At 45.1% G+C, this 27,556-nt stretch overlaps 1 protein-coding gene across 1 annotated transcript in view; it reads left to right on the plus strand.

Annotated features, from left to right (window-relative positions):
* Positions 1–2,560: 2,560 nt before the first annotated feature.
* LOC311226752 (leukotriene B4 receptor 1-like) overlaps positions 2,561–27,556 on the plus strand; it is a gene marked incomplete at both ends in the record, with an annotated part of 33,682 nt that continues 8,686 nt past the window's right edge. Inside the window, 2 exons of the mRNA XM_084312162.1 lie at positions 2,561–3,198; positions 5,195–5,471. Coding sequence (XP_084168288.1) covers positions 2,561–3,198; positions 5,195–5,471 — 915 coding nt within the window. The remainder of the gene's footprint in view (positions 3,199–5,194; positions 5,472–27,556) is intronic.

A 27,556-nucleotide genomic window follows, 5' to 3' on the forward strand; every position in this document is an offset into this window, starting at 1 on the left:
GAGGAGCGTGTGGAGGACGTGAGGGGAAAAGGAGGGGGAGTGAAGTAGGCCCGTGCTGTGATTATGACACTTGTGTATCAATCTCAATGAAACCCACAAACTGCAAGAAGGCACTTTCTTGTACATGTGATGGAGCAGTGCTTGTGTATTGAATGCACAGTGCAGAGTTGCATTTGGGTCCCAGTTTTTTATGTGATACTCTCCCACTGTCACATTAGTCCCAAAAGCAAAGTGTGGATGGGAAAAACTCACAAATTTACTATTCGATAGTCACTGGGAACTATTCGATTACTAATCAAAAAAATTGCTATTGAATCTAATATCTACTCCTACTTACTTAAACGTTCCAGGCCTTTCACCTTAGCTGAAGCTGCTGTCGGCCAGACCCTTTTACGGGGTGTTTCAATTCAGGACCCTTTACAACTGATTGATTGATTTATTGTTTGATTGATTGAAAACTTTATTAACAGATTGCAGAATGGGTACAATACAGTACGGTTCAATACAAACAACTGCTAAGAGGATGCAGACCAGAAAAAGACTTTCGTCTTGTTTACATCAGGGTCCTCCATTTTCAATTAATCAAGATCAATTCATCAAGACAACTGATTGGGTATTGCCGATAACAGGATAGCTTGCTGATTCTTGTTCTTGATGCAGCTGTCTCTATATAAAACTATGCCTATGGGTGAATGTGAGGCATGGGTTTAACCCTTTCACTGCCACACGGCAAAGGGTTAACCCTTTCACAACCACACTACAGAAGGTTAACCCTTTCACTACCACACTACAGACGATTAACCGCCTGTAGTGTGGTAGTGAAAGGGTTAACATTTTTATGTGGTAGTGAAAGGGTTAAAGCGCTATATAAATGCAGTCCATTTACAGTTGAGGCAAATTTGGCAAGAACGGAAACCATGGTTTCAACAGAAGTACTGGTAAATGAGTCCAGACCTGCTTCCTAGCTGTGATGCTACAGTCACTGAGATAATTCCCTCCCAAGCTCATGGTCTGATTAAAAACATTCTGACTAACAGACACAGAGGAACTCAGATCAAAGTTGTTGTATTACCAAATGAAGATATATATATATATAGTTTGTGTGGAATTACCAAAGAGGGGCGGCGTGGCTCAGGGGTAGAGCGGGGCGTCCAATGATCGAAGGGTTGGTGGTTCGAATCCCGCTCAAGCCCATGTCCATCCCATTGCCGTTGTGTCCTTGGGCAAGACACTTAACCTACTTGCCTCGTATGAATGTGTATGCATGTGAATGAATGTTGGTGGTGGTCGGAGGGGTCGGAGGGGCCGTAGGCGTTGATTATTCGCCACGCTTCCGTGAGTCTGCCTCAGGGCAGCTCTGGCTGCAATTGTAGCTTACCACCACCGGTATGACTGTATATGAACGAATAATGGACTCTGTGAAGCGCTCTGAGTCAGAGCAACAGTCAGTCAGAGAAGAGCGCTATATAAATCCAATCCATTATTATTATTAAAACAAACAATACATTTCTTCCAACAAACACCAAATTATGTTAAAACAAGTCACAGGGCCGCACTGTTTTCCAAAGGGTTGATATCTGCTGGGGCTGTGCTATACATAATAATAATAATAATAATAATAATAATAATAATAATAATAATAATAATAATAATAATAATAATAATAATAATAATAATAATAATAATAATAATAATAATAATAATAATAATAATAATAATAATAATAAACTTTATTTGTATAGCACCTTTCATACAAGAATTGCATCTCAAAGTGCTTCACAACAGAAAAAAGGCATAAAATGAGCACATAAAGTGCAGACATATATAAAATCACAGTTTTTCACATTAGGATAACATCCCAATAGGCCACCTTGTTTATGGTTTGATTCAGTTTTAAAATAGACAATAATACAAAGAGTAAAATAGAATAGACAGAGTAAAATGATGCAACAGTGCAGTGCAATAAAATAATAGAATAGAAAATGCTGCAACAGTGCAGTGCAATACAATAGTAGAATAGAATAGACAGTAAAATGATGCAACAGTGCAGTGCAATAAAATAGTAGAATAGAATAGACAGAGTAAAATGATGCAACAGTGCAGTGCAATACATTTACTACACATGTGCATTCATGGTACCTTCAGACCCTTTGGATTCAACTGTCCATCAAACATAGATATATATACACTATGTTGTCACAGGTTCTGTACTTTTGATTTGCAAGAAAACACAAGATGCAATTCTCTGTGGTATTCACACACACACACACACACACACACACACACACACACACACACACACACACACACACACACACACACACACACACACACACACACACACACACACACACACACACACACACACACACACACACACACACACACACACACACACACACACACACACACACACACACACACACACACACACACACAGCATACATAAGACCAACACCAGAATGCTGCACATCCTGTTATTTATTTCCTCTTTCTATCCTCTCAAAGGATTGAACTGTGCCAAAACTCGACATCCAGGCAAACTCATCAGACGTCCCCGATGGCCTCCAATCTCTCCACCACCCCCCACCAGCTCCTCTCCACCACCCCCCACCAGCTCCTCTCCACCACCCCCCACCAGCTCCTTGCCAACAACACCTCCCATCAGCTCCTTGCCAACACCTCAAACCAGCTCCTCTCCACCTCCTCAAACCAGCTCCTCGCCACCACCTCAAACCAGCTCCTCGCCACCTCCTCCCCTGGCCTCTCTGCCCAGATCGGCATCGCCATCCTGATCCTGGCGTTTGTGCTCGGTTTCCCCGGCAACCTGTTTGTGGTGTGGTCGGTGTGGTGTCGGGTGAAGAAGCGCTCCGTCACCTGTCTGTTGGTTCTCAACCTGGCCGCGGCCGACGCCTTTGTTCTCCTCGGCGCCCCGTTCTTCCTGCGCTACCTGGTGATCGCTCGCAGCCAGGGCTGGGAGTTCGGCACGCCGACCTGCAAGCTGGTGCACTACCTGTCCAGTGTGAACATGTACGTCTCCATCTACCTGATCAGTCTGATGAGCGTGGACCGTTGGCTGGCCGTCACGCAGCCGTTCCTGTCCCAGAAGATGAGGACCAAGCGCTCCCTGCTGGTTGTCCTACTGCTGGTGTGGGTGACGGCCTTCATCCTGTCGCTGCCCATGCTCTTCTACTATAGGTCAGTGTGTGTCTGTGTGTGTGTGTGTGTGTGTGTGTGTGTGTGTGTGTGTGTGTGTGTGTGTGTGTGTGTGTGTGTGTGTGTGTGTGTGTGTGTGTGTGTGTGTGTGTGTGTGTGCGTGCGTGCGTGCGTGCGTGTACTTGTATTTCTATACTACATGCTCTAACTTACCATATTTAGATAATAAAGTACTCAACCTCTGCTGTTGTTAACTATGAGTGAACACAACACTCTAACTTACCATCTTTAGATAATAAAGTACTCAACCTCTACTGTAACTATGAGTGAACACAACACTTTAACTCACCATCTTTAGATAATACAGTTTGAAAACATTGGTCCTCTTTCTCGAACGTGTTCCTAAGTACCTTTGTAAATATCTTGGTAAAAATGTCGTACTAACAGATTTACAAAAATCCTCCTCAAGATTCCTAAACGCGTGAAATGGTCTCCGTAAGTGGCCAAAATCTTTGCAGCTAGGTTCCCATGAATGAAATACGTAACTCATTCTTAAACTGCAAAGCGCGTTCTCGCAAACCTGAATTTGCATACAGACATGCCCCACCAGCTCCTTATAAGGCGAAGGAGGCGTGTGCAAAACGGCGAGGGCCGTATGCAAAAATCAAAGGGTTGGGATGCATCTGCACCATGCTGACCCATTCAACAGGTAGCGCGGAAGCAATTTGCGACTGATCTCAAAATGAGATTAGATTCAAATGTATTGTCATTATAGAGCACAAGTACAATACACCATCCAACCAGAGTGGATAAATAAATGCTCCAGAAATAAATAAATGCATGGAGAAACGGCTTAATGAGGCAGCCTCAGCGTGCGAGCACACACACACACACACGCGCGCGCGTGCGTGTATACGTGCTAAATTAATCGTTCCAGCAAAGTAGGCTTCTATTATTCTAATTACTTGTTTTATTAGGTATTATAGTAGTAAGTCCTACTGTAGAACATGACATATTAGCATGACATCTCATTTAGTAATGTCAATACTGAATGACTGCGCGATTGTATAGGAATACATCAAACCAACAATAAATAATATCACAGAGAAGAAGACAGTATATGGCATAACAGTATATATTCCACTATACAGTAGCTATATCCGCAGCGATCGGTTTAGTTCTTATTTATTTAGTTTGCAGTGTGTGTGTGTGTGTGTGTGTGTGTGTGTAATGCTCACAATGCCTCATTGAGTCAGGACTATAAATGCAAAACGTAATTGTTAATGATACAAATATTGTTGTATTTATTATCATTATAATTATTTAATTCCATGGATGTCTGTAGTATCGGCAATCCCCAATGACTTGTCCCAGAGAAAGCTGTTGAAAACACGGGCGCACACCGGTCTGTCTGACTTACGACTGCCTTTTTGAGTTCGTAAATCTTACATAAATCCTACAACGAATTTACAATACGAAGCCGTTCGAGAATGCCGAATAAGTACGTAAATCGAGTTACGAAGGGAATCCTTGGTAACTTTTACGTATGTCCGTACGAGAATGAAAACCATTGTTCCTCTCAAAGCCTAAAAGGGATTAATTTCGTTCCTCATCTCAATTTTCAGAAGATGCATAAACATTTTAGTGATTTTCATCCCCCAAAGAGATGAAGTGACTGGGAGCTCTTCTCTAAAACGTTGTAATGTTTACTGAAAGCATTACTGAAATCTCATAATCATAATCAATAAGAAATCTATTACAATCTATTTTTAATAGATTTTAATGACAAGAGAAATATCAATTCTTAAGTCAAATCTATAATTATGCCAATCTTATGCTCATTTTATGCCTATAAATGTCTATTTTGTGTCTACATCACTGCTGTGAAGCACTTTGAGCTGCAATTCTTGTATGAAGGGTGCTATACAAACAAAAGTTTATTATTATTATTATCATTATTATTAATTTGTCCATGCTCTAGATAGAACAATATTTCAACGTATCTATATGTCATTCTGACCTCTGACCTCTCCCACAGCAACCTGAAGCCCTTCCTGCACATGAACATCTCCCTGAGCTTCTGCATGGCGTACCACTGGGGCAGCGTGGGTCACGAGGTGTTCCAGTATCTGGTGGAGACCGGCATGTCCTGCATCGTGCCCTTCAGCCTCATCACCGTCTGCTACGCCTCCGTCATGTGCCGCCTGCGCAGCGCCATGTTCCAGCAGAAGGGGCGCGGCAACCGGCTCATCCTCCTCATCGTTGGCTCCTTCGCCCTCTTCTGGCTGCCCTATCACGTCGTCAACGTCATACAGGTCAGACTCAGAATCAGAAAGGTCTTTATTGGCAAGTAGTTTAACTCGTAAGCGTCGGACGGCCCGACGGTGGGCCGTCACGCACTCGCGGCACAGCTCGTCTGCCGGCTCCTGGCTGCATTTTTCGCCGATCATCCAATATAGACCGTTCAAAAGTTTCATTTGCCTTTCGATCGCCACCACACTCAACCTATTGCGTGCTTCGGGTCTCGAGTTACAAGACGATATATCCGGCGAGCGTCATTTGACAGGACTGTAAACGCTCCTGAACTGACCAATCACCACTGATGGCGAAAATGATTGACCACCGTTGTAGCCAAGGAGCGTCTGCTCCAAAAGCGATCCCAGACGGGCGGGTGAGAGTGGGGGAAGGTGGCAGGTGAGAGTGGGGGAAGGTCACGAAGAAGTCGTTTGTCCTGACTCGCACGTCTGAATAAATTGAAGTGGACAACCATTTTGGATAATCACTCTGCATTTTTACCGGTAGGCCTACACACATTACAAAAACCTTTGTCAAACACAAATTTTCCGTGGGATATTTTTTTCTTCAAATTTGGACCTGTAGACTTAAGACTTCAGGCTATGAAACCGCAGTGTTTTCCAGCTCCTACCTCTCAGCTGGAACTTAAAAACAGGCATCTGGCAACCACTAAACAGAAATGTGAGTACACACAACTTTTACTTCAGTGTGTTCAAACCTCTGTTACTCTATTTCATTAGCACTCAAAGTGATTTTTCTTTATTGTGTTAGCAACTTCAGAATGTTACCCTTCAAAAGAGAGCAGACTCATGCATTTTTTCCAAAAAAAGGTATGCAATGGTCAAAAACTAAAATGGCCCTGTTTTTGCCCGATGCTTAACACTTTCAGTGCCAGGGACGTCATTTCTCGTTTTATCAGCCCAATGCCTGAGTGCCGATGACGTGTATTAGCGCTTTATTTTTTTATTAGCGATCTGAATTCATATTTCATCAACCGAGTCTCCCGTTGGTACAGCAGCCCCTGTAGGAGCTCAGATGTGAACAAACCGCCCCCTATCGTCTCCCAGATGGTAATGCACCCTTTTTGAATGAACTCAATGAAAATGGATGAGAAAAGAAAAATCCGGAATCCACATTTTACTTCTCAGGCATGTAACCCGAACCGATCGGATTCATTGTGGACCCTCAGAACAGCGTGGAATACATATGTACAGTATGTAGCGTTGGATAACATCTGATCTCAGGTAAGGAATCTATTTTACCAGTCTTAGGATAATCAGACCTGTTTTCACGGAGATATAAGCTTTTTCCCTATGTGTGTATGTGGCTGTGTGGCTGTGCGAGCGATCATGAAATAAGAGAATCGATAGTGTGCATACGTACACATATACTATCGATAATCTAGCGTTTATTTGAAAACGATTCATAAATAGGCAGAAAAATTACAACGTTTTTGTGTATTCTAGAATATTCCAGTAAAGGGCGATTATCACGGAATCTTTGTATTTTCCTTGAAAACGAGGGCTTTTCAAAATGCTATAAAACGAAAATGAACCGATAAAAAAACAATCCGTTTCGACAATGTTGACTGCAAACAAGTCATTGATAAGCGACGGGCAGATTAGACACATTGTTATGGTTTGTAAACAACCCCAACAGCACGATACAGACAGGTAGTTCAGAGTTAGCCAAAAACTATGGGCGTATTCAGGGACGCAGGAAGGGGGGGTGCGGGGGGGGGCTGCAGCACCCCCTCTCAATTATTGCAAAAAAATATATATATATAATTTTTTTTTTTGACAGTATTTATTTGTATATACTGTAACTGTATAACTGTAACACTGTATATTATAAGTTTATCCTGCTCAAAGCACGTCACCATTTTAATATTGTGTGTATTGAGCCGTACTGTATTGTAGCCATTCTCCAATCTGTTAAATAAAGTTTTCATTCATTCATTACACTACTGTACGTACACAATCATACGTGTAAAACCGAGTAGATTTTCGAGTGATGACAGACTGTCACAGACTGATTGAATGACAGGTGAAACAACTAATTGTATTCACCTCCCGTCTCCCGCCCTTCCCACACGCCACGAACCACTGAGCTACTGTGATACAGTGCTTGCGCAGTCAGTCGATTTGAGCTAGTAGTCAGACTTTGCTAGCACAGAATGTCTCACTCGCAGAAAAGAAAAATATCAGATTTATTTTCGAAACGTCCCGCCGGTCCCAGTGACAGTCCCACTAAATCTGATAAACGTCAGAGAGAGACAGAGACGACAGGTTCAGCCTCAGCATCAGGTATTGAAGAGTTAACTGAGTCTGTTCCCCTATACCCCCCGTCGGGCGCCAGGGGCTTCCACTGAGGGGTGATGCAAATAGGGATGGGGTGTTATGGCAGCTCATGATGGAAAGAGTGCGCACCGAGTCTGATCCCGAGTTGAAGAATTGGCTCCAAAAGAGAGACAACTGGATGTCCAACAACATCCAAAACGAAATCTTACAGCTGCTTGCCCATGATATTCAGCGACAAATTAGAGGCAAAGCATCCAAAAGCCCAATCTTTGGCTTGAGCGCTGACGGAACCACTGATTTTTGTGTATAAAATACTTCTACGCCTCGACCTGCCCATGGAGAGGCTGATAGGATACTGTTTTGACGGGGCCAGCAACATGTCTGGGGGGTACAGGCTAGACCAGGGGTTCCCAAACTTTTCAGACCGCGACCCAAAAAAAACGGTGTCAGAGAGCCGCGACCCCCACTATTATAGGAGGTAAAAAAAAATATTTTAAATGGAAATGTATGGTTGAAACATGCAAACGTTCAAACGCACACACACTAATAAGCATTGGAGGCTTTTAACCAGGGCCGGACTGGGGAAATCATTCAGGCCAGGAAATATAGCCCCAGTCAGGCTACTTTTTAAGCAGGGTCCCCCACCAGGAATTTTTTTGTTACAAAGACTTAATTTCCTGCATTCTGGTGCAGGCATTTTTTTTATTTGTACCCTTTAAATGCCAGTGTTTGTGATGGCATCACAACTTATTGTTAAAAAACAGGCTAGCATATGTATGATTAGCAACAACACAGATTTTTATGGATTTTCAGTTTTTTGTAATTGATAAATACAATATTTTATTCAACTTCAGCCCTGATCATAACACCACATATTCATTTTATAATTCTAACCCTTTAAATGCCAGTGTGTGTGATGGCATATATTTGCAATATATCAAATGCAAAGTAAATTTTTCTGGGGGGGATTATTACAGGCTAGCATGTGTCAATGATTAGCAGTTTTTCGTAAGGATCCCGCCTCCACCAATCACATGCGGCTCCCTTTGTGTGTGTGTGAGAGCAAGAGAGAGAGAGAGAGAGATAGTTCTCCAACTTGTGTGAGTTGCAGTGATCTCCTGGTTGTTCCCCACCTAGGTTATCTAACTATTGCGCTGGTGCAATTAGAAACACTGGCCTGGCCTGCTTCTAAGTTCAGTGGCCTGACCGCAAATCTTTTTTTTTTTTTTTTTTTATCTGGCGACCCCCCAGCACCCCCTGCCGTTTTATAGTTCCCGCGTGCCTGGGCGTATTTATTTCACAAACAGAAATGAGCAAAAATAACGTAAATGCATTCAGGGGGAATGTCCTTTAGCAGAGTAGGGCTCTGCGGCCTGCGGCTCTGCCCAGAGCAGAGTTGGCTCTGTGGCTCTGCGGCTCTGCAGCTTATTGATAATCCACTCGTGGAGAAAAAGAAAATGGAGAATGTCATTAATAGAAACGTAGGGATTACGAGGCAGTCCAGTAACAAGGCAGAGTCCAGTACCCAAAACAAAGCGACAATTCTTCAGTGTTGATTGGAACTCCTCTCAGGTGCGTGATGGTAATTGGTACCTGGAAGCGCGCAGTACTGGGCCAGCCCTCACAGTACCCCCCCCCTCCACGGGAGCCACCCGGCGACCTGCCCGGCCTCGGCTTCTCCGAATGGGAATGATGGAAGTCGTGATCAGGGCGGGATCCATGATGAGCTGGCGGGAGACCCAGCTCCGTTCCTCAGGACCGTATCCCTCCCAGTCCACCAGATACTGGAACCCCCGTCCTCGGCGTCGGATGTCCATGAGCTGGCGGACCTTCCACTGGGGGTGTCCATCCACCATCTCGGGAGGAGGCGGATCTGGGGCAGGAGGCATCAGGGGACTGAGAGAGACAGGCTTTACTCGGGACACATGAAATACAGGATGAATGCGCATGGATGCTGGAAGCTTGAGACTCACCGCCGTGGGACTGAGCACCTTCCGGATCTCGAAAGGGCCGACGAACCGGGGGTTCAGCTTCTTGGCGGTGGATTGAAGCGGGAGATCCTTGGAGGACAACCATACCCTCTGCCCTGGTTGATAAGTCGGCGCAGGGATCCGGCGTCGGTTAGCTCCCCGACTGGCGCGCTTCGATGCCCGGAGCAGCGCAGTCCTGGTGATCTCCCAGACACAACGACACCGGTCGAGATGAACCTGCACGGAGGGAACTGCCACTTCCGACTCCTGTGCAGACAAAAGAGGGGGTTGGTAGCCCAGAGATACCTCGAACGGCGAGAGGCCGGTGGCGGAGCTGACCAGGGAGTTGATGGCGTACTCGACCCAGGGGAGGAACCGGCTCCAGGATGCAGGCCTCTTGGCGGCAAAACACCGGAGAGCAGATTCCACGCTCTGGTTCATTCTCTCAGTCTGCCCGTTAGTCTGTGGATGGTAACCAGACAAAAGACTAACAGTGGCCCCCATTCCCTTACAAAAGGCCCGCCATACCTGGGAAGTGAACTGGGGCCCCCTGTCCGAGACGACGTCCTGGGGAAAACCATGGAGGCGGAACACATGGCTCGTCAAGAGGTCCGCTGTCTCGGAAGCTGATGGAAGCTTGGGAAGGGCCACAAGGTGAACCCCCTTGCTGAAACGATCCACCACTGTCAGAAGGACTGTGTTTCCCTGGGAGGGTGGAAGGCCAGTGACAAAGTCCAACGCCACATGGGACCAAGGGCGGCTCGGAATGGGAAGTGGCTGTAGTAGACCGGAGGGTGCCTGGTGAGAGGCCTTGCTGTGGGCGCAGACCATGCAGGCCAGTACGAACTCCCTGACGTCGTTCCTCATGGTGGGCCACCAGAACCGACAAGCCAGGAAGGAGAAGGTGCGGTGGACGGCGTGGCAGGCAAACCAGCTGGTATGGCCCCATTGGATAACCCGGGACCGGACTGAGTTGGGGACGAAGAGGCGATGATAAGGTACGTTGCTTGGAGCGGGATGGAAACGTAAGGCATGCTTGACCACGGTCTCGATGCCCCAGGTGACCACTCCCACCACCCTGACCTCAGGGAGGATGGGAGTCGGATCCTCAGTGGTTGGATCCCCCTTGGAGTGTAACCGGGACAGAGAGTCGGCCTTTGTGTTGCGGGACCCAGGGCGAAAGGTCAAAGAGAAGTCGAACCGACTGAGGAAGCTGGCCCACCTTGCTTGCCGGCCATTGAGGCGCTTGGATGCGCGGATGTACGTCAAGTTCTTATGGTCTGTCCAAATGGTGAACGGTTCCTCGGCCCCCTCCAGCCAATGACGCCACTCCTCCAAGGCAGCCACCACTGCCAGCAGCTCCCGATTTCCAATGTCATAGTTCCTCTCAGCAGGAAGGAAGCGACGAGAGTAGAAGGCGCACGGATGGACCTTCTGGTCCGTCGCCGACCGCTGAGACAGGATAGCCCCTAGTCCAGTATCCGAGGCGTCCACCTCCACAATGAACTGCTTCTTGGGGTCTGGGTGGAGCAAGACCGGGGCGGTGGTGAATCTGTTCTTGAGGGAACGGAACGCAGCGCAGGCCGCTGGAGACCAGTCAAACGGCAGGGAGGGAGAGGTCAGCTTGGTAAGTGGTTCTGCCACTTGGCTGTAGTTCCGGATGAACCTCCGGTAAAAGTTTGCAAAACCGAGGAAGCTTTGTAGCTCCTTCCGAGAAGAGGGCTCCGGCCACTCTACCACAGCCTGGATCTTGCGGGGGTCGGCTCGGGTCTGGCCACTCTCCACGATGAAGCCAAGGTAATCCACGGAATTGGAGTGGAAACGGCACTTCTCTGCCTTAACGAAGAGCCGGTTGTGGAGAAGGCGCTCAAGTACTCGGCGGACATGATGGACATGTTCCTCGAGAGTCTTGGAGAAGATGAGGATGTCGTCAAGGTAGACCACCACAAACTCCTCGAGCATGTCACGGAGGACGTCGTTCATGAGCGCCTGGAATACCGCCGGAGCGTTGGTGAGGCCGAATGGCATTACCAGATACTCATAATGACCCCTGGGAGTCTTGAAGGCGGTCTTCCACTCGTCGCCCTCTCGGATACGGACCAGATGGTAGGCACTCCGGAGGTCCAGTTTAGTGAAGACGGTAGCCTGGGTGAGGGGCTCGAAGGTGGAGTTCATGAGAGGAAGAGGATACTTGTTCTTGATGGTGATCTTGTTGAGTTGGCGATAGTCAATGCAGGGCCGGAGATCTCCGTCCTTCTTCTTAACAAAAAAGAAGCCGGCCGCCACCGGGGAGGACGAGGGCCGAATGAGGCCTGCTGTCAAGGACTCAGAGATGTACTCCTCCATCGCTGCCTTCTCAGGGACGGTCAGACTGTAAAGGTGGCTGCCGGGAAGGGGAGCCCCAGAGCGGAGGTCGATTGCACAGTCGTAAGGCCGATGAGGAGGAAGGGCCTGAGCCCGGGACTTGCTGAAAACCTCCCCCAGGTCGTGGTACTCAGAGGGGATAGTTGAGAGGTCTGGGGGCGGCACACTAGGGGAACTCCGGGGCGACGGACTGGACGCAGCCTGAAGACACTGGGCATGACAGGAGGAGCTCCACCCCATGATGGTGCCGGAGGACCAGGCGATGTGGGGCTCATGCAGCGCGAGCCAGGGACGACCCAGAACTACTGGGACTGAAGGGGACCTGGTAATAAAGAACTGGAGTCTCTCAACGTTATTACCAGCAATGGTGAGGAGGACAGGACAAGTGCGTTGAGTGATGTCGGCCAGGCGGTGCTGATCCAACGCAAAGACCTCCAAGGGCCTCTCGAGGTTCTCAAGTGGAATGTTGGCCTGGGTGGCAAACTCAAAATCCAGGAAGCTCTCATCAGCCCCCGAGTCAACGAGTGCACCCACCATCGCCCGCTGGTCCGCCCAGGCCAGGGTGACGCTCGTCAGATGGTTAGGTGGTGCATGGGTGTGGGAACAGGAAAAAACAGCTCACTAGGATGTCCCGGGGTCCCAGCAAGCCTAGTCTTTTGGCCGGGTAGGACAATTGTAGATAAGGTGTCGATCAAGGCCGCAGTAGAGGCAAAGACTGGACCTGAGCCGGGACTCCCGTTCGGCCGGGCTAAGCTGTGTGCGTCCCAGCTGCATGGGTTCCTCCCTGGTCACAGGCCGGGAGGTGAAGCGACCACCAGTCGCGGAGGAGGCAGGACGAGCAGCAGTCCAGTCACGAGTGCGGGAGGTCTGGGGAATGGCTGGGGGTCCCAGTCTGGCTCGCTTGCGCCTTCTCTCCCGGAGGCGTCCGTCGATGCGGATGGCGAGGCTGATTAGGGCCTCGAGCTAATCGGGCTCCTCCCGGGTGGCGAGCTGGTCTCTCACAGCGTCGTTGAGCCCCTTCAGAAAAGTGAGATGAAGCGCCCGGTCATTCCAACCACTCTCGGTTGCGGCCAGTCTGAACTCCAGCGTGTAGTCTGTGACACTGCCACTGCCCTACTGGAAGGTGCCCAACCGGGCTACAGGATCCTGGCCACGAGCTGGGTGGTGGAAAACCCTTCGGAGCTCTGCCACAAAATCTGTGTATGAAAAACAGAAGTCAGCCCTCATGGACCAGGAAGGAGTAACCCACTGTGCTGCTCGGCCTGTGAGCAGGTTAGTCATGTAAGCCACCTGGGCTCCCTCTGTCGTAAATCTGCTGGGTTGATGAATGAAAACTAACTCACATTGCATGATGAACGTGGCACAGTCCTCGAAGTTACCGTCAAACAGTCATGGGCTGGAGAGATGGGGCTCCCGAGGAGCGGGGTCGGGAGGTGCAGGGTTAGTCGCGGCGGCGGGTGGTGGTCCGGCTGGGACTCCTGCTACTGGTGGGGTTAAAAGCAGGGTGTTAAATGCTGCACAGAGAGTCTGCAGCTGGTGTAGAACCTCCGCCTGCTGATTACCCTGCGCAGTCTGCTGGGTGGTTAGAGTGTCTAGAGAAATCTGGATAGGCTGGACCTGGGCCCGGAGGTCCTGCACAGCAGCCGCAGCCGCCTCTAGCTGTTGGGTGTGGTCGTTGGTCAGCTGGATCTGACCTGCCAAGGCTGCTCTAACACCGTCTGTGTCGGCTGGGGTCGACATGGTCGGGTCGTAATGTTATGGTTTGTAAACAACCCCAACAGCACGACACAGACAGGTAGTTCAGAGTTAGCCAAAAACGATGGCCGTATTTATTTCACAAACAGAAATGAGCAAAAATAACGTAAATGCATTCAGGGGGAATGTCCTTTAACAGATACACTACACGACCAAGGTACCCATGTACATGTCAAAATACTTCCCAAAGGTCAGTGAATATCACAATCACAACACCAGAGGGAGCTCCACAAATCATGTTAAACCCAGATTCAGCTCAAACAAGGGACTAAACACGTTTCGCAATTATGCCACATCAATGTGGAACGCCCTACCCAAAGCTGTAAAGGAATGTGAATCACTACCCACTTTCAAAAACACTCTAAAAAAACACCTACGGGAGACTGCAATTCGAAACTGGCCCCTACAAATGTCCTAACCTAGTTGTACAGTAAATGACCAAGTATGGCTTTGTCAATATTCCAATGTACAGTGTACAATGTGTGTGTCCCCCCTACCCAACCCCCCCCACCTCCAATATACAGCCCCCACCCACCCACCCAACCCCACCCCACCCACCCCACCTCCTCCAATGTACAGTTTCTACGTCAAATGTATATACACTCTTTTTCTGGACACTTTTGTATCACAAACAGTACTGTATTTGCAAATCTGATATGTCATAAATGTATAGATGTAGCAGTACTGTCTATCTGTATGTCATATATGTTATGATGAATTGAAAATGGGGGACCCTGATGTAAACAACACGAAAGTCTTTCTCTGGTCGGCATCATTGTAACCATTGTATGTATTGAGCTGTACTGTACTGTACCCATTCTGCAATCTGTTAATAAACTTTTCAATCAATCAATCAATCAATCAATCAGAGTAGGGCTCTGCAGCTCTGCAGCTCTGCCCAGAGCAGAGTTGGCTCTGTGGCTCTGCGGCTCTGCAGTTTATTGATAATCCACTCGTGGAGAAAAAGAAAACGGAGAATGTCATTAATAGAAACGTAGGGATTACGAGGCAGTCCAGTAACAAGGCAGAGTCCAGTACCCAAAACAAAGCGACAATTCTTCAGTGTTAAGGAACACACAAAAAACAGATGAAGGTATTGAGTCCAGGAATAAAAATGAGGATATCAGAGCATCAAAAAATAGACTTCCAAAAACTCACCAAGGGCAAAGTGTAAATACGAGGCACGGGTCCACGGAGGCAGAGAGAGGTAACAGCAGCAACTTCCAAGGGCGTACTGGAGAAACACACAAGAGGAACAAGCAGTAGCTGGTGGTGACCAAAACGACCCGACACAGAATGTTCAGCAAACCGTGTATAAGAATGAATGAATGAATGAAAAACTTTATTTAACAGATTGCAGAATGGGTACAATACAGTACGGCTCAATACATACAATTGTTAAGGGGATGCAGACCTGAGAAAGACGCTTGTCTTGTTTCCATCAGGGTCCCCCCAGAGGGCTCCCGTCGAGCTGATTGGAACTCCTCTCAGGTGCATGATGGTAATTGGCACCTGGAAGCGCGCAGTACTGGGCCAGCCCTCACACACATAATTTAAAACATAGATTAGGCGTTCTAACGCTATCATTGAAGTGGGTGGTGGCACTCAAGCACTAAATCGTGCGCCCCCTGCTGGCACTGAAAGTGTTAAGAGGTTAAACACCTACAAGGAATTTTATTTGGTCGTTTTTAGTGCAACATTAACGGACAGACAATTACCGTAGAATAAAATGGTAGAATAAAATAAAATGGAATATAAACTAAATATAATATAATCATATAATTATAAAATAAAATAGGCCAGGGCTGTGCAATTGTGCACGATGTGATTACGCTGTAGGTTTTCTTGTTGATGCGGTGGCGGTTTGTTATTTCTTAATTGTGTAATATCTGTGTGTCTGTTTCTGTCTATCGAGCTGAGCGCATGTGTCAGACACGCTCAGACACCTGGTACTGTAGTTCCCCCCGTTGACCACAATCGAGTCAATTAAACCGGGTTCCCAAGCATCTACTGGTCTAACGTTAGCTGTTTTATTTGTTCTTCCTCCTTCATCAATATTCCCACCCCTTTGTATTGTATTTGCCGTCCCTAACTTTAAACAAACACTCACATTACCACTCACTTTACTCACTTTAGACACTTTAACACACTTTATATTTATCTATAATTAAAGAGATTTGCACTACATTCATACCTCATTTGCACCCTACCCTAAGTTTTGTACCTCTGCATTGTACCTCACTGTTACTCATTTTACTCTGTATTGTATATTGTATATATGTATTGACTGTACTTACTTTTTACTTACTTTCTTTTTACTGTATGTAGCACACTCTCAGGGGCTCTTACAGAAACAAGCATTTCATCATAAAGTATTCTGTATTTTGTTGTGACAAATAATAAACAAACTTAAACTTAACTTAACTTAGGTATGTAAGAGATTATTCGCAAAAAATATTTAAGCATTACATCACGCGCAGGAGTGGTTTGTGAACAATAAACCATGCCTAGGGGTGGTCGTTAGACCCCCCTAGGCATGGTGTATTGTTCACAAATTACGACTGCAAGTGGTGTAAAGCTTTTATACAACTGCCACATTCATCCAACCTTATTTCTATACAATAAACACACATTAATCGAAGATTTATTGAAAAAACCATCCGCCAGAAAAAGTAGTTCCCACAACTACAAAAAAGACAATTTGCCTCCATGTGGAAGCAGATCGGAAGTGCATCCAACCAACTAACACATCCAACTGTGTATTATTGGAATGATTGAGAGAAGTTGCCTCATGTGGAAGCAGCTTGAAGTGCATCCAACCAACTAACACATCCAACTGTGTATTATTGGAATGATTGATTGAAAATTGTATTACCAGATGCAGAATGGGTACAATACAGCAGTGATGGGCAGTAGCTTGCTACAAGTAGCGAAGCTACATAGCTTAACTACAATTCTCAGTAGCGTGCTGGTAGCTCGCTACTTTTTAACCAGGGTAGCGGTCTCTGTAGCGGAGCTATTTATAGAACGAAGTAGTAACGTAGCGACGAGAAACGTTACACGCTACTTTCGAGAGAAACAGTCTAGACTAGAATATCTGCGAGGAGAAAAAAAACTCCCCGTAAAAAACCCACTATGATTGGTTGGTTTGTTTAGATATGAGTGACGACTCACGATTGGGTATGGTAGGCCAAAACGTTATGGGTAGGCCAATCAGAGGCAGGATAGGGCGGGACTCCAGCCGCAAAGCAGGAAGTGAAAATCAAAACACAGACGTATTGAATGAATGCAATTTAACGGATTACATGAACAAGAACCAGTCTTTGCGCGAAATGGCAGAGGGGTTCGATGGCATTGATGAAGATGATGATGTCAATAACAACAATGACTCTCCATGGCCCTATCTGGGACACATTTATGAGTTTGACTGAAAAAACGGCTAAAACATATGCTGCTCTCTCAACACGTCCGGACCAGCACTAACTTGAAGACACGTCATTCAGGTGAGCTGATGAAAATCAATTGTTCCCAAACAGCACACAAGTCAGTACACTTTGTCAACAGCTTTAACTAAGATAGCTGCTATCATGATGTTTCACTGTAGGCAGAAAATGAACAATATTATTGGGGTGGAGAAAAGAAAAAAAGAGGGAAAAGCAGTGGTTCTCAACCTGTGGGACAGGACCCCCAGGGGCGGTCCCCACATGATTTTGGGGCCATGGAATGTTTTGTGAGTTACATATTTAAATACATTTGGTCATTTAGCTGACACTTTCATTCAAAGCAACTTACAAATTGTGTACAACAAGTCAGTAGTGGTACATATCTAGCGGCCAAGGATAAGTAGTATTGTTTGTCAGTGTCAAGCTTAAGTGTTATACTCTGAGTACATACTGTAGTAGTATAGACATATTAGCATAGTTGGTAGTAGTATATACATGGTAGCATAATACTAGTAAAATGAAGTAAAACAATTCAGATATTGAAGAAGTGTGTAATACAAGTTCATGTTAAAAGGATGACACAAAAAGCCAGACCGAGGGCTTGTTTCAGTTTTATAATAAATAATCAAACTGAGAATTTTTTTTCCTGCCTGTTTGTTTGGTGGAAACTTGGTCACGAAGTAAAAAAAAAAAAAAAAAAAGTAGTGCCGATGTAGCTAGCTATTTTTGACATGTTCTTGTAGTGTAGCTTGCTACATTTCTCTGGGGATAGCTTCCATTGTAGTTGAGCTATATTTAATCGAGAGTAACTTGTAGTGTAGCTTGCTACATTTTCCAAGTAGCTTGCCCATCACTGCAATACAGTACGGCTCAATACACACAATTGTTAAGGGAATGCAGACCTACTTTCCATAGAACTTCATTCTTAGATGCTTCTATAGAAAGTAGGTAAAACAAATTAAAAAGTTTTCTTTGCCCTATAGGAAAAAAACGTTTTCTTCGCCCTATTTTTTTATTTATTTTTTTAAACCTACTGTAGAGGGCCTAAACTTAACCAGTTGGAAACCAAGCGTACAGTAATAAAATTAGCAATCAATCAATCAATCAACTCAATAGGCCATGCTCACTTAGAACAGCGCAGCACCCAGCTCTCTCTCAGTCTGACCCGCGTTGCAGACAGGAGTGTGTGTGTGTGTGTGTGTGTGTGTTTGTGTGTGTGTGGGGGGGGGGGTGTGTGTGGCGGTGGGTGGAGACTAGAGCTAGCGCTGACAGTCAGAGAGAAGGAAAAAGAAATAGAAAAAAAAAATGCAAATTAATCAATCAATCAAATCGCGATTTTTCTTTTGTTCTAGAATGACTCAAGACCCATCAGTTACATATCCCAGGTGGCCAGCATACTCGGCCCAATTCCGGCTACCGGTCGGCACACTCGGCATATGTCCGGCACGGCACGCCAACGATGAGCCGGATCTGGCGCGGTAATGGTTGCCGGGGCAGAGCCGACTCGCGCTCACCAAAGATAAACCGGCTCTGGCCCGGCAATGGTTGCCGGGGCGGAGCCGACTCGCGCTCGCCAAAGATAAACCGGCTCTGGCCCGGCAATGGTTGCCGGGGCGGAGCCGACTCGGGCTCGCCAAAGATAAACCGGCTCTGGCCCGGCAATGGTTGCCGGGGCGGAGCCGACTCGGGCTCGCCAAAGATAAACTGGCTCTGGCCCGGCTCGGCTTGCCGTGCCAGAGCCGACTCGGGCTCGCCAAAGATAAACCGGCTCTGGCACGGCAATGGTTGCCGGGGCAGAGCCGACTCGGGCTCGCCAAAGATAAACCGGCTCTGGCTCGGCAATGGTTTGCGGCGTCGTTTCTTGCGCTAGCCTCTTGTTAGCCAGCATTGCCTTAATAGCTTTGAGCTAAGGATCTTTGCCGATGCATAAAGTATTGTTTATAGTGCATTTCTTGCCACCTTATAGCATTTGTACATTTCTATGACCGTCTATAATGCTCCCGTTAGGTTTTTCCGGACGTTTTGGTAATGATTTTCACTATAAAATCATATTTCTAAATGACAGGAAGTTGATAAACTGGCCGGAATAGCTTTGAGCTAACGGATCTTTGCCGATGCATTCCATTCTAAACGTAACGTTAGTTGTTCAAAACATTACCCGTCTATATAATTTGTTCCTCAACGTTATATAGACGGGTCATGTTTTGTAAACTAACGTTATGTTTAGAATGGAATGAATACGGGTCGGGAAAGATAGTTAGCTCAAAGCTAATCCGGAAGGACAGCTAACAGTAGCTACTGTCTAACTGTGATGCATTTTCTGTTTGCAGTCCAATGTTCACCAAAACACACACCCACACACTTATAATTTGTTCCTCAACGTTATATAGACAGGTCATGTTTTGTAAACTAACGTTATGTTTAGAATGGAATGAATACATGGGTCGGGAAAGATAGTTAGCTCAAAGCTAATCCGGAAGGACAGCTAACAGTAGCTACTGTCTAACTGTGATGCATTTTCTGTTTGCAGTACAATGTTCACCAAAACACACACCCACACACTTATAATTTGTTCCTCAACGTTATATAGACAGGTCATGTTTTGTAAACTAACGTTATGTTTAGAATGGAATGAATACATGGGTCGGGAAAGATAGTTAGCTCAAAGCTAATCCGGCCTGTTTAACCACTAGCTTCTGTTAGCTAATGCTGGCTGAGCAAGGAAACTAACAGTAAATGTTTTTACATGAAATACAGCCCAAAAACCCTGCTGACAAACGTTTGCTTATTAAATACATTCTATACTATAATAATACAAATGTTTCATTGCCTCTCTGTGACGACAAAGTTGTTTAAATAAGGGGAGAAAAGTAGCTAAAACCAATGTATTTGGATGGGACAGGAAGTGCTATTGGCAACCGGAAGTCAGCCGGAAGTCCCTATATTCAGGTTGTGCAAGTGGAGAATTATTTTAATGGCAACAAATAAATAATAATAATAAAATTAATAAATAAAATGTTAGAGGAGTGGAGGGGGGGGGCAGAGTGAGGTGGGTGTTAGAGGAGTGGAGGGGGGGCAGAGCCTCATAACATTAGCTGCACTCATAGGAGCCTGCATGTTGATGTAGCCTCATAAAGCTAACATTATAGCTGCACTCATAGGATGTTGATGTAGCCTCATAAAGCTAACATGCTGCACTCATAGGAGCGTGTTGATGTAGCCTCATAAAGCTAACAAGAGTATATGTAATACTGTGGTTATGGCCTCTATAGTTAGCAGCTCCCCAAGCTAACACAACATGGACCGCAGCTCCCCAAGCTAACACAACACAGACTGCAGCTCCCCAATCTAACACAACACAGACTGCAGCTCCCCAAGCTAACACAAGCTAACACAACACAGACTGCAGCTCCCCAAGCTAACACAAAATGGACTGCAGCTCCCCAAGCTAACACAACACAGACTGCAGCTCCCCAAGCTAACACAAGCTAACACAACACAGACTGCAGCTCCCCAAGCTAACACAAGCTAACACAACACAGACTGCAGCTCCCCAAGCTAACACAAGCTAACACAACACAGACTGCAGCTCCCCAAGCTAACACAAGCTAACACAACATGGACTGCAGCTCCCCAAGCTAACACAAGCTAACACAACACAGACTGCAGCTCCCGAAGCTAACACAAGCTAACACAACATGGACTGCATCTCCCCAAGCTAACACAAGCTAACACAACACAGACTGCAGCTCCCCAAGCTAACACAAGCTAACACAACACAGACTGCAGCTCCCCAAGCTAACACAAGCTAACACAACACAGACTGCAGCTCCCCAAGCTAACACAAGCTAACACAACACAGACTGCAGCTCCCCAAGCTAACACAAGCTAACACAACACAGACTGCAGCTCCCCAAGCTAAGACAAGCTAACACAACACAGACTGCAGCTCCCCAAGCTAACACAAGCTAACACAACACAGACTGCAGCTCCCCAAGCTAACACAAGCTAACACAACATGGACCGCAGCTCCCCAAGCTAACAGAAGCTAACACAACACAGACTGCAGCTCCCCAAGCTAACACAAGCTAACACAACACAGACTGCAGCTCCCCAAGCTAACACAAGCTAACACAACACAGACTGCAGCTCCCCAAGCTAACACAAGCTAACACAACACAGGTCATTTGGACATTCTTTCGATGCCATTATGAATGACTAGCAATCTGTCGGAGTCGATGAGAGCTTTCATTTATGTCATTTAGTCATTTATTCAAAATGCCATTCCAGAATCCGTTCCTATGAGACAGTTTTAGTTCAATTCTGCACTAATGCCAACTGTTTAACATGAGTATGCAACAAGCTCATACTGGCTGCATATCTGTTCTACTGTCTATCTAGAAGCTCATACTGGCTGCATATCTGTTCTACTGTATCTAGAAGCTCATACTGGCTGCGTATACTGTCTCTAGAAGATCATACTGGCTGCATATCTGTTCTACTGTCTCTATATAGAAGATCATACTGGCTGCATATCTGTTCTACTGTATCTAGAAGCTCATACTGGCTGCATATCTCTTCTACTGTCTTATCTAGAAGCTCATACTGGCTGCATATCTCTTCTACTGTCTGTCTAGAAGCTCATACTGGCTGCATATCCTTTCTACTGTATAGAAGCTCATTGGTTTGTAAATTGACTAGATTTTCTAGAGATTTTTAGTTTTTAATTGTATGTTTTGTAATCTGTATCTGTCGTTACCAGTTAGTCGTGTTACTTTGCTCGTATTCACTGTTCTGGTGGTTCTAGTTGTACGCCTGGATCTGGTGTTCTTTGACCGTGTCCTATATGCCCTGTAAATAATATGTACAGATACCGAGATGTCACAAATATGTTACCTGTTACCTGTTTATTGCACAATGTTGTTTTTTTATTGGATTCTATTATATGTTGTACCACGTATTGCACATCGTTGCGGGCAAGACCACCCGCATTTCATTGTATACTTGTATGCCGTGACAATTAAAACTCTTGACTTGACTTGACTTGACTTGACCCTGCTACACTTCATCTCAAAACAAACTGGTCAGACTACATGCTTGACCTTACTCCTAGAACCCACCTCGCCCCTGCCCACGTGACAACGGCTTAGAGTAGACGACAGAGTGCAGCAACTTGCAATGGGCCTGTCTACAAGATACACTATACACGATCAAGGTACCCATATATGTGTACATATCAAAATACTTCCCAAAGGTCAGTGAATACCACGACCACAACACCATAGAGGGAGCTCCACAAATCATGTTAAACCCAGATTCGGCTCAAACAGGAACACGTTTCGCAATTATGCCACATCAATGTGGAACGCCCTACCCAAAGCTGTAAAGGAATGTGAATCACTACCCACTTTCAAAACCACTCTCAAAGAACACCTACGGGAGACTGCAATTAGTCCAACCGGGAGGTGATAAATGAGTGGATCAGGGTCTCAGCCACAGAATCTGAGAGTGAGGGTCGGAGACGGGAGATGTTTTTGAGGTGGTACACTGTAAAAAATAAATGTTTTTTCACAGGAAATTCACTGTATTATTTTACAGATTACTTTTGTTTTTCTACTTTAAGAGTAAAAGCCATACAAATTATTTAAGGGGACCGCAAGGATGTTCTGGTGGTGTCCGACCGATTATGGTGGGCCGGTCTGGGCCAAAAATGCCAGGGCCGATTTTTGGTCCCAGTCCAGCCCTGGTTGGAGCGTGCGGCTGTGTGATGTCCTGCACTCAGCTGACTTATCACTGGGGGCAAATGGTGTGTTACAGAAATATAGCCTATAATGTAATGTCATTCTAAACAATAATAATAAACAATTTAACATAAATATCTATTAGGCTATTCTAGACCAGATTTATGCCAATTCATGTATACACTTTATGCTACAATAAAGATTATATTTTAGGCTATTCAAATAATGTAATTATCAAAAAGTCACCCTATAATTCAGTGTGGCAGCTCACCCTCTGGAACTCCCTCCTCGCTGAACTCCGCAACGCCCCAACTCTGGACTCATTCAAAAAACTGCTCAAAACCCACCGAAATGTCATGTTCATATGCAAATGTACAAATCCAAAACTGCATAGTGCACTTTAAAGATAATTAGATTAGTATCTTTGTGAGGTTACTGATTTATTATTTACATTGAAAAGATACAGAGATAATTTGTTAAAGATGTATTAATTCGAACATTATTTCATATTATTTTACTTGAAAAGAGAGCTATTATTATTATTATTATTATTATTATTATTATTATTATTATTATTATTATTATTATTATTATTATTATTATTATTATTATTATTATTATTATTATTATTATTATTATTATTATTATTATTATTATTATTATTATTATTATTATTATTATTATTATTATTATTATTATTATTATTATTTTAAGTTATTCTTGTGCCATTGAGATTTGTCAGAGAGATTGTAGGCATAAAGCAAGTTGATTGAGTAACTGTTATATAAAATAATATAAATAATAATTGTCATTTGGCAACACTGACTAACAGCTGCGTTGCATTGTGGGGGGGGGGATCCCCACAATGCATTGTGGTTTTTGAAATTTTGAATTGACGCGTGTCGCGCGCGGCACAGTCAGACCAGACCAGTATGACACGGTTGCATTTCTTCTCATCTCAGGTAATTTATGCAGATATTTTTGATTATTTATAAGTAATACCGCTAATATAAATGAGTGCTGTTTAGTCTGTGTTTCAGTGAGTGTAGCGCGAGCTCACGTTAGCTACTAGCTCTACATACACTGAGTGTAGCGCGAGGCCGCGAGCTCACGTTAGCTATATAGGCTACATACACTGAGTGTAGCGCGAGCTCACGTTAGCTACTAGCTCTACATACACTGAGTGTAGCGCGAGGCCGCGAACTCACGTTAGCTATATAGGCTACATACACTGCTACAGGCAGAGCCTCACGTTGTCACCAACTGTTCTCATCTCAGGTAATTGTGCAACACATATATAGGCTACATACACTGCTACAGGCAGAGCCTCACGTTGTCACCAACTGTTCTCATCTCAGGTAATTGTGCAACACATATAGGCTACATACACTGCTACAGGCAGAGCCTCACGTTGTCACCAACTGTTCTCATCTCAGGTAATTGTGCAACACATATAGGCTACATACACTGCTACAGGCAGAGCCTCACGTTGTCACCAACTGTTCTCATCTCAGGTAATTGTGCAACACATATATAGGCTACATACACTGCTACAGGCAGAGCCTCACGTTGTCACCAACTGTTCTCATCTCGGGTAATTGTGCAACACATATATTTTATTATTTATAAGTAATGCGTGCTGCTGATATAAATGCTGTTTAGTCTGTGTTTCAGTGACTAGTCTACTGTAACGTTATTTGCTCGATATTATGAAACTGGCGGGATCTGTAAACTACAAGCACTACTGCTAGCAGGCCTAGACTGTAGAATACTGATGTTAGCTAACCAATGCATATCACGCAGATCTTTCATGGTTTAATTTAATTATAAAATATATAATTTCATTGTTAATGTAGCAAATACTGTTACAGTGCTGTCTCTCAACAACGACATGAAAGCAGAAGACAGCTCAATAACAACTACCCGTATACTTCAAGTGGTTGTGGTTTTTATTGTGTGTGTGACTGTGTATATATAATATATACTTTTTAATCTGGGACATCATTTTCAAAGAGTCATCCTGTAATGCCTTCTCTCTCTCTCTCCCAAGACGGTCAAGATCTACCAAGTCTTCAAGATCTTCAAGTGGTCATGCTTGTAAGTGATGTATACAATGTTTTATTGTGTGTGTGACTGTGTATATATATATACTTTTCAATCTGGGACTTTCATTTCAACAGCTGGAAAGGGTCATCCTGTGTTGATGGATGCTACAGTATGTAGATGTGCATGACATGGACTAAATTAGAGGTCCTAGATATGCAAAATAATATTGAGAATCAATGGCCTTAGACTATCTACTAACGTATTCTCGCTCTCTCTAGGTTCATGGCCACTAATGACTTCAGACCTTCAGAAGGACAGTATGCTGGATGAGGAAGGTCTTGGCCATGCTGCGATGGCTCCTAGAAGACAAGAACAGAGAGGTGCTGGACCTGGCTGTCAAATGGTTTGTAATGCTACAGTATTATTGTATGTAGATGTGCATGACATGGACTAAATTAGAGGTCCTAGATATGCAAAATAATATTGAGAATCACTGGCCTTAGACTATCTACTAACGTATTCTCGCTCTCTCTAGGTTCATGGCCACTAATGACTTCAGACCTTCAGAAGGATAGTATGCTGGATGAGGAAGGTCTTGGCCATGCTGCGATGGCTCCTAGAAGACAAGAACGGAGAGGTGCTGGACCTGGCTGTCAAATGGTTTGTAATGCTACAGTATTATTGTATGTAGATGTGCATGACATGGACTAAATTAGAGGTCCTAGATATGCAAAATAATATTGAGAATCACTGGCCTTAGACTATCTACTAACGTATTCTCGCTCTCTCTAGGTTCATGGCCACTAATGACTTCAGACCTTCAGAAGGACAGTATGCTGGATGAGGAAGGTCTTGGCCATGCTGCGATGGCTCCTAGAAGACAAGAACGGAGAGGTGCTGGACCTGGCTGTCAAATGGTTTGTAATGCTACAGTATTATTGTATGTAGATGTGCATGACATGGACTAAATTAGAGGTCCTAGATATGCAAAATAATATTGAGAATCACTGGCCTTAGACTATCTACTAACGTATTCTCGCTCTCTCTAGGTTCATGGCCACTAATGACTTCAGACCTTCAGAAGGACAGTATGCTGGATGAGGAAGGTCTTGGCCATGCTGCGATGGCTCCTAGAAGACAAGAACGGAGAGGTGCTGGACCTGGCTGTCAAATGGTTTGTAATGCTACAGTATTATTGTATGTAGATGTGCATGACATGGACTAAATTAGAGGTCCTAGATATGCAAAATAATATTGAGAATCACTGGCCTTAGACTATCTACTAACGTATTCTCGCTCTCTCTAGGTTCATGGCCACTAATGACTTCAGACCTTCAGAAGGACAGTATGCTGGATGAGGAAGGTCTTGGCCATGCTGCGATGGCTCCTAGAAGACAAGAACGGAGAGGTGCTGGACCTGGCTGTCAAATGGTTTGTAATGCTACAGTATTATTGTATGTAGATGTGCATGACATGGACTAAATTAGAGGTCCTAGATATGCAAAATAATATTGAGAATCACTGGCCTTAGACTATCTACTAACGTATTCTCGCTCTCTCTAGGTTCATGGCCACTAATGACTTCAGACCTTCAGAAGGACAGTATGCTGGATGAGGAAGGTCTTGGCCATGCTGCGATGGCTCCTAGAAGACAAGAACGGAGAGGTGCTGGACCTGGCTGTCAAATGGTTTGTAATGCTACAGTATTATTGTATGTAGATGTGCATGACATGGACTAAATTAGAGGTCCTAGATATGCAAAATAATATTGAGAATCACTGGCCTTAGACTATCTACTAACGTATTCTCGCTCTCTCTAGGTTCATGGCCACTAATGACTTCAGACCTTCAGAAGGACAGTATGCTGGATGAGGAAGGTCTTGGCCATGCTGCGATGGCTCCTAGAAGACAAGAACGGAGAGGTGCTGGACCTGGCTGTCAAATGGTTTGTAATGCTACAGTATTATTGTATGTAGATGTGCATGACATGGACTAAATTAGAGGTCCTAGATATGCAAAATAATATTGAGAATCACTGGCCTTAGACTATCTACTAACGTATTCTCGCTCTCTCTAGGTTCATGGCCACTAATGACTTCAGACCTTCAGAAGGACAGTATGCTGGATGAGGAAGGTCTTGGCCATGCTGCGATGGCTCCTAGAGGACAAGAACGGAGGTGCAGGACCTGGCTGTCAAATGGTTTGTAATGCTACAGTATAAATTATTGTATTACATCACACTCACCATCAATGACTCCACCATCACCCCCTCCCCCCTAGTCCGCAACCTCTGTGTCATCTTCGACCCCACCCTCTCATTTGACCCCATGTCCGCTCCATTGTCAAAACTTCATATTTTCACCTCCGCAACATTGCCAAAATCCGTCACTGCCTCTACCCCCTGCTGCTGAATCCCTCATACACGCCTTCATCTTTTCCCTCCTGGACTACTGTAACTCCCTCCTCACTGGCATCACCTCCCGCTC

The sequence above is a fragment of the Notolepis coatsorum genome, assembly GCF_963971535.1.
Source record: "Notolepis coatsorum genome assembly, chromosome: 4".
Taxonomy (NCBI): Eukaryota; Metazoa; Chordata; class Actinopteri; order Aulopiformes; family Paralepididae; genus Notolepis; species Notolepis coatsorum.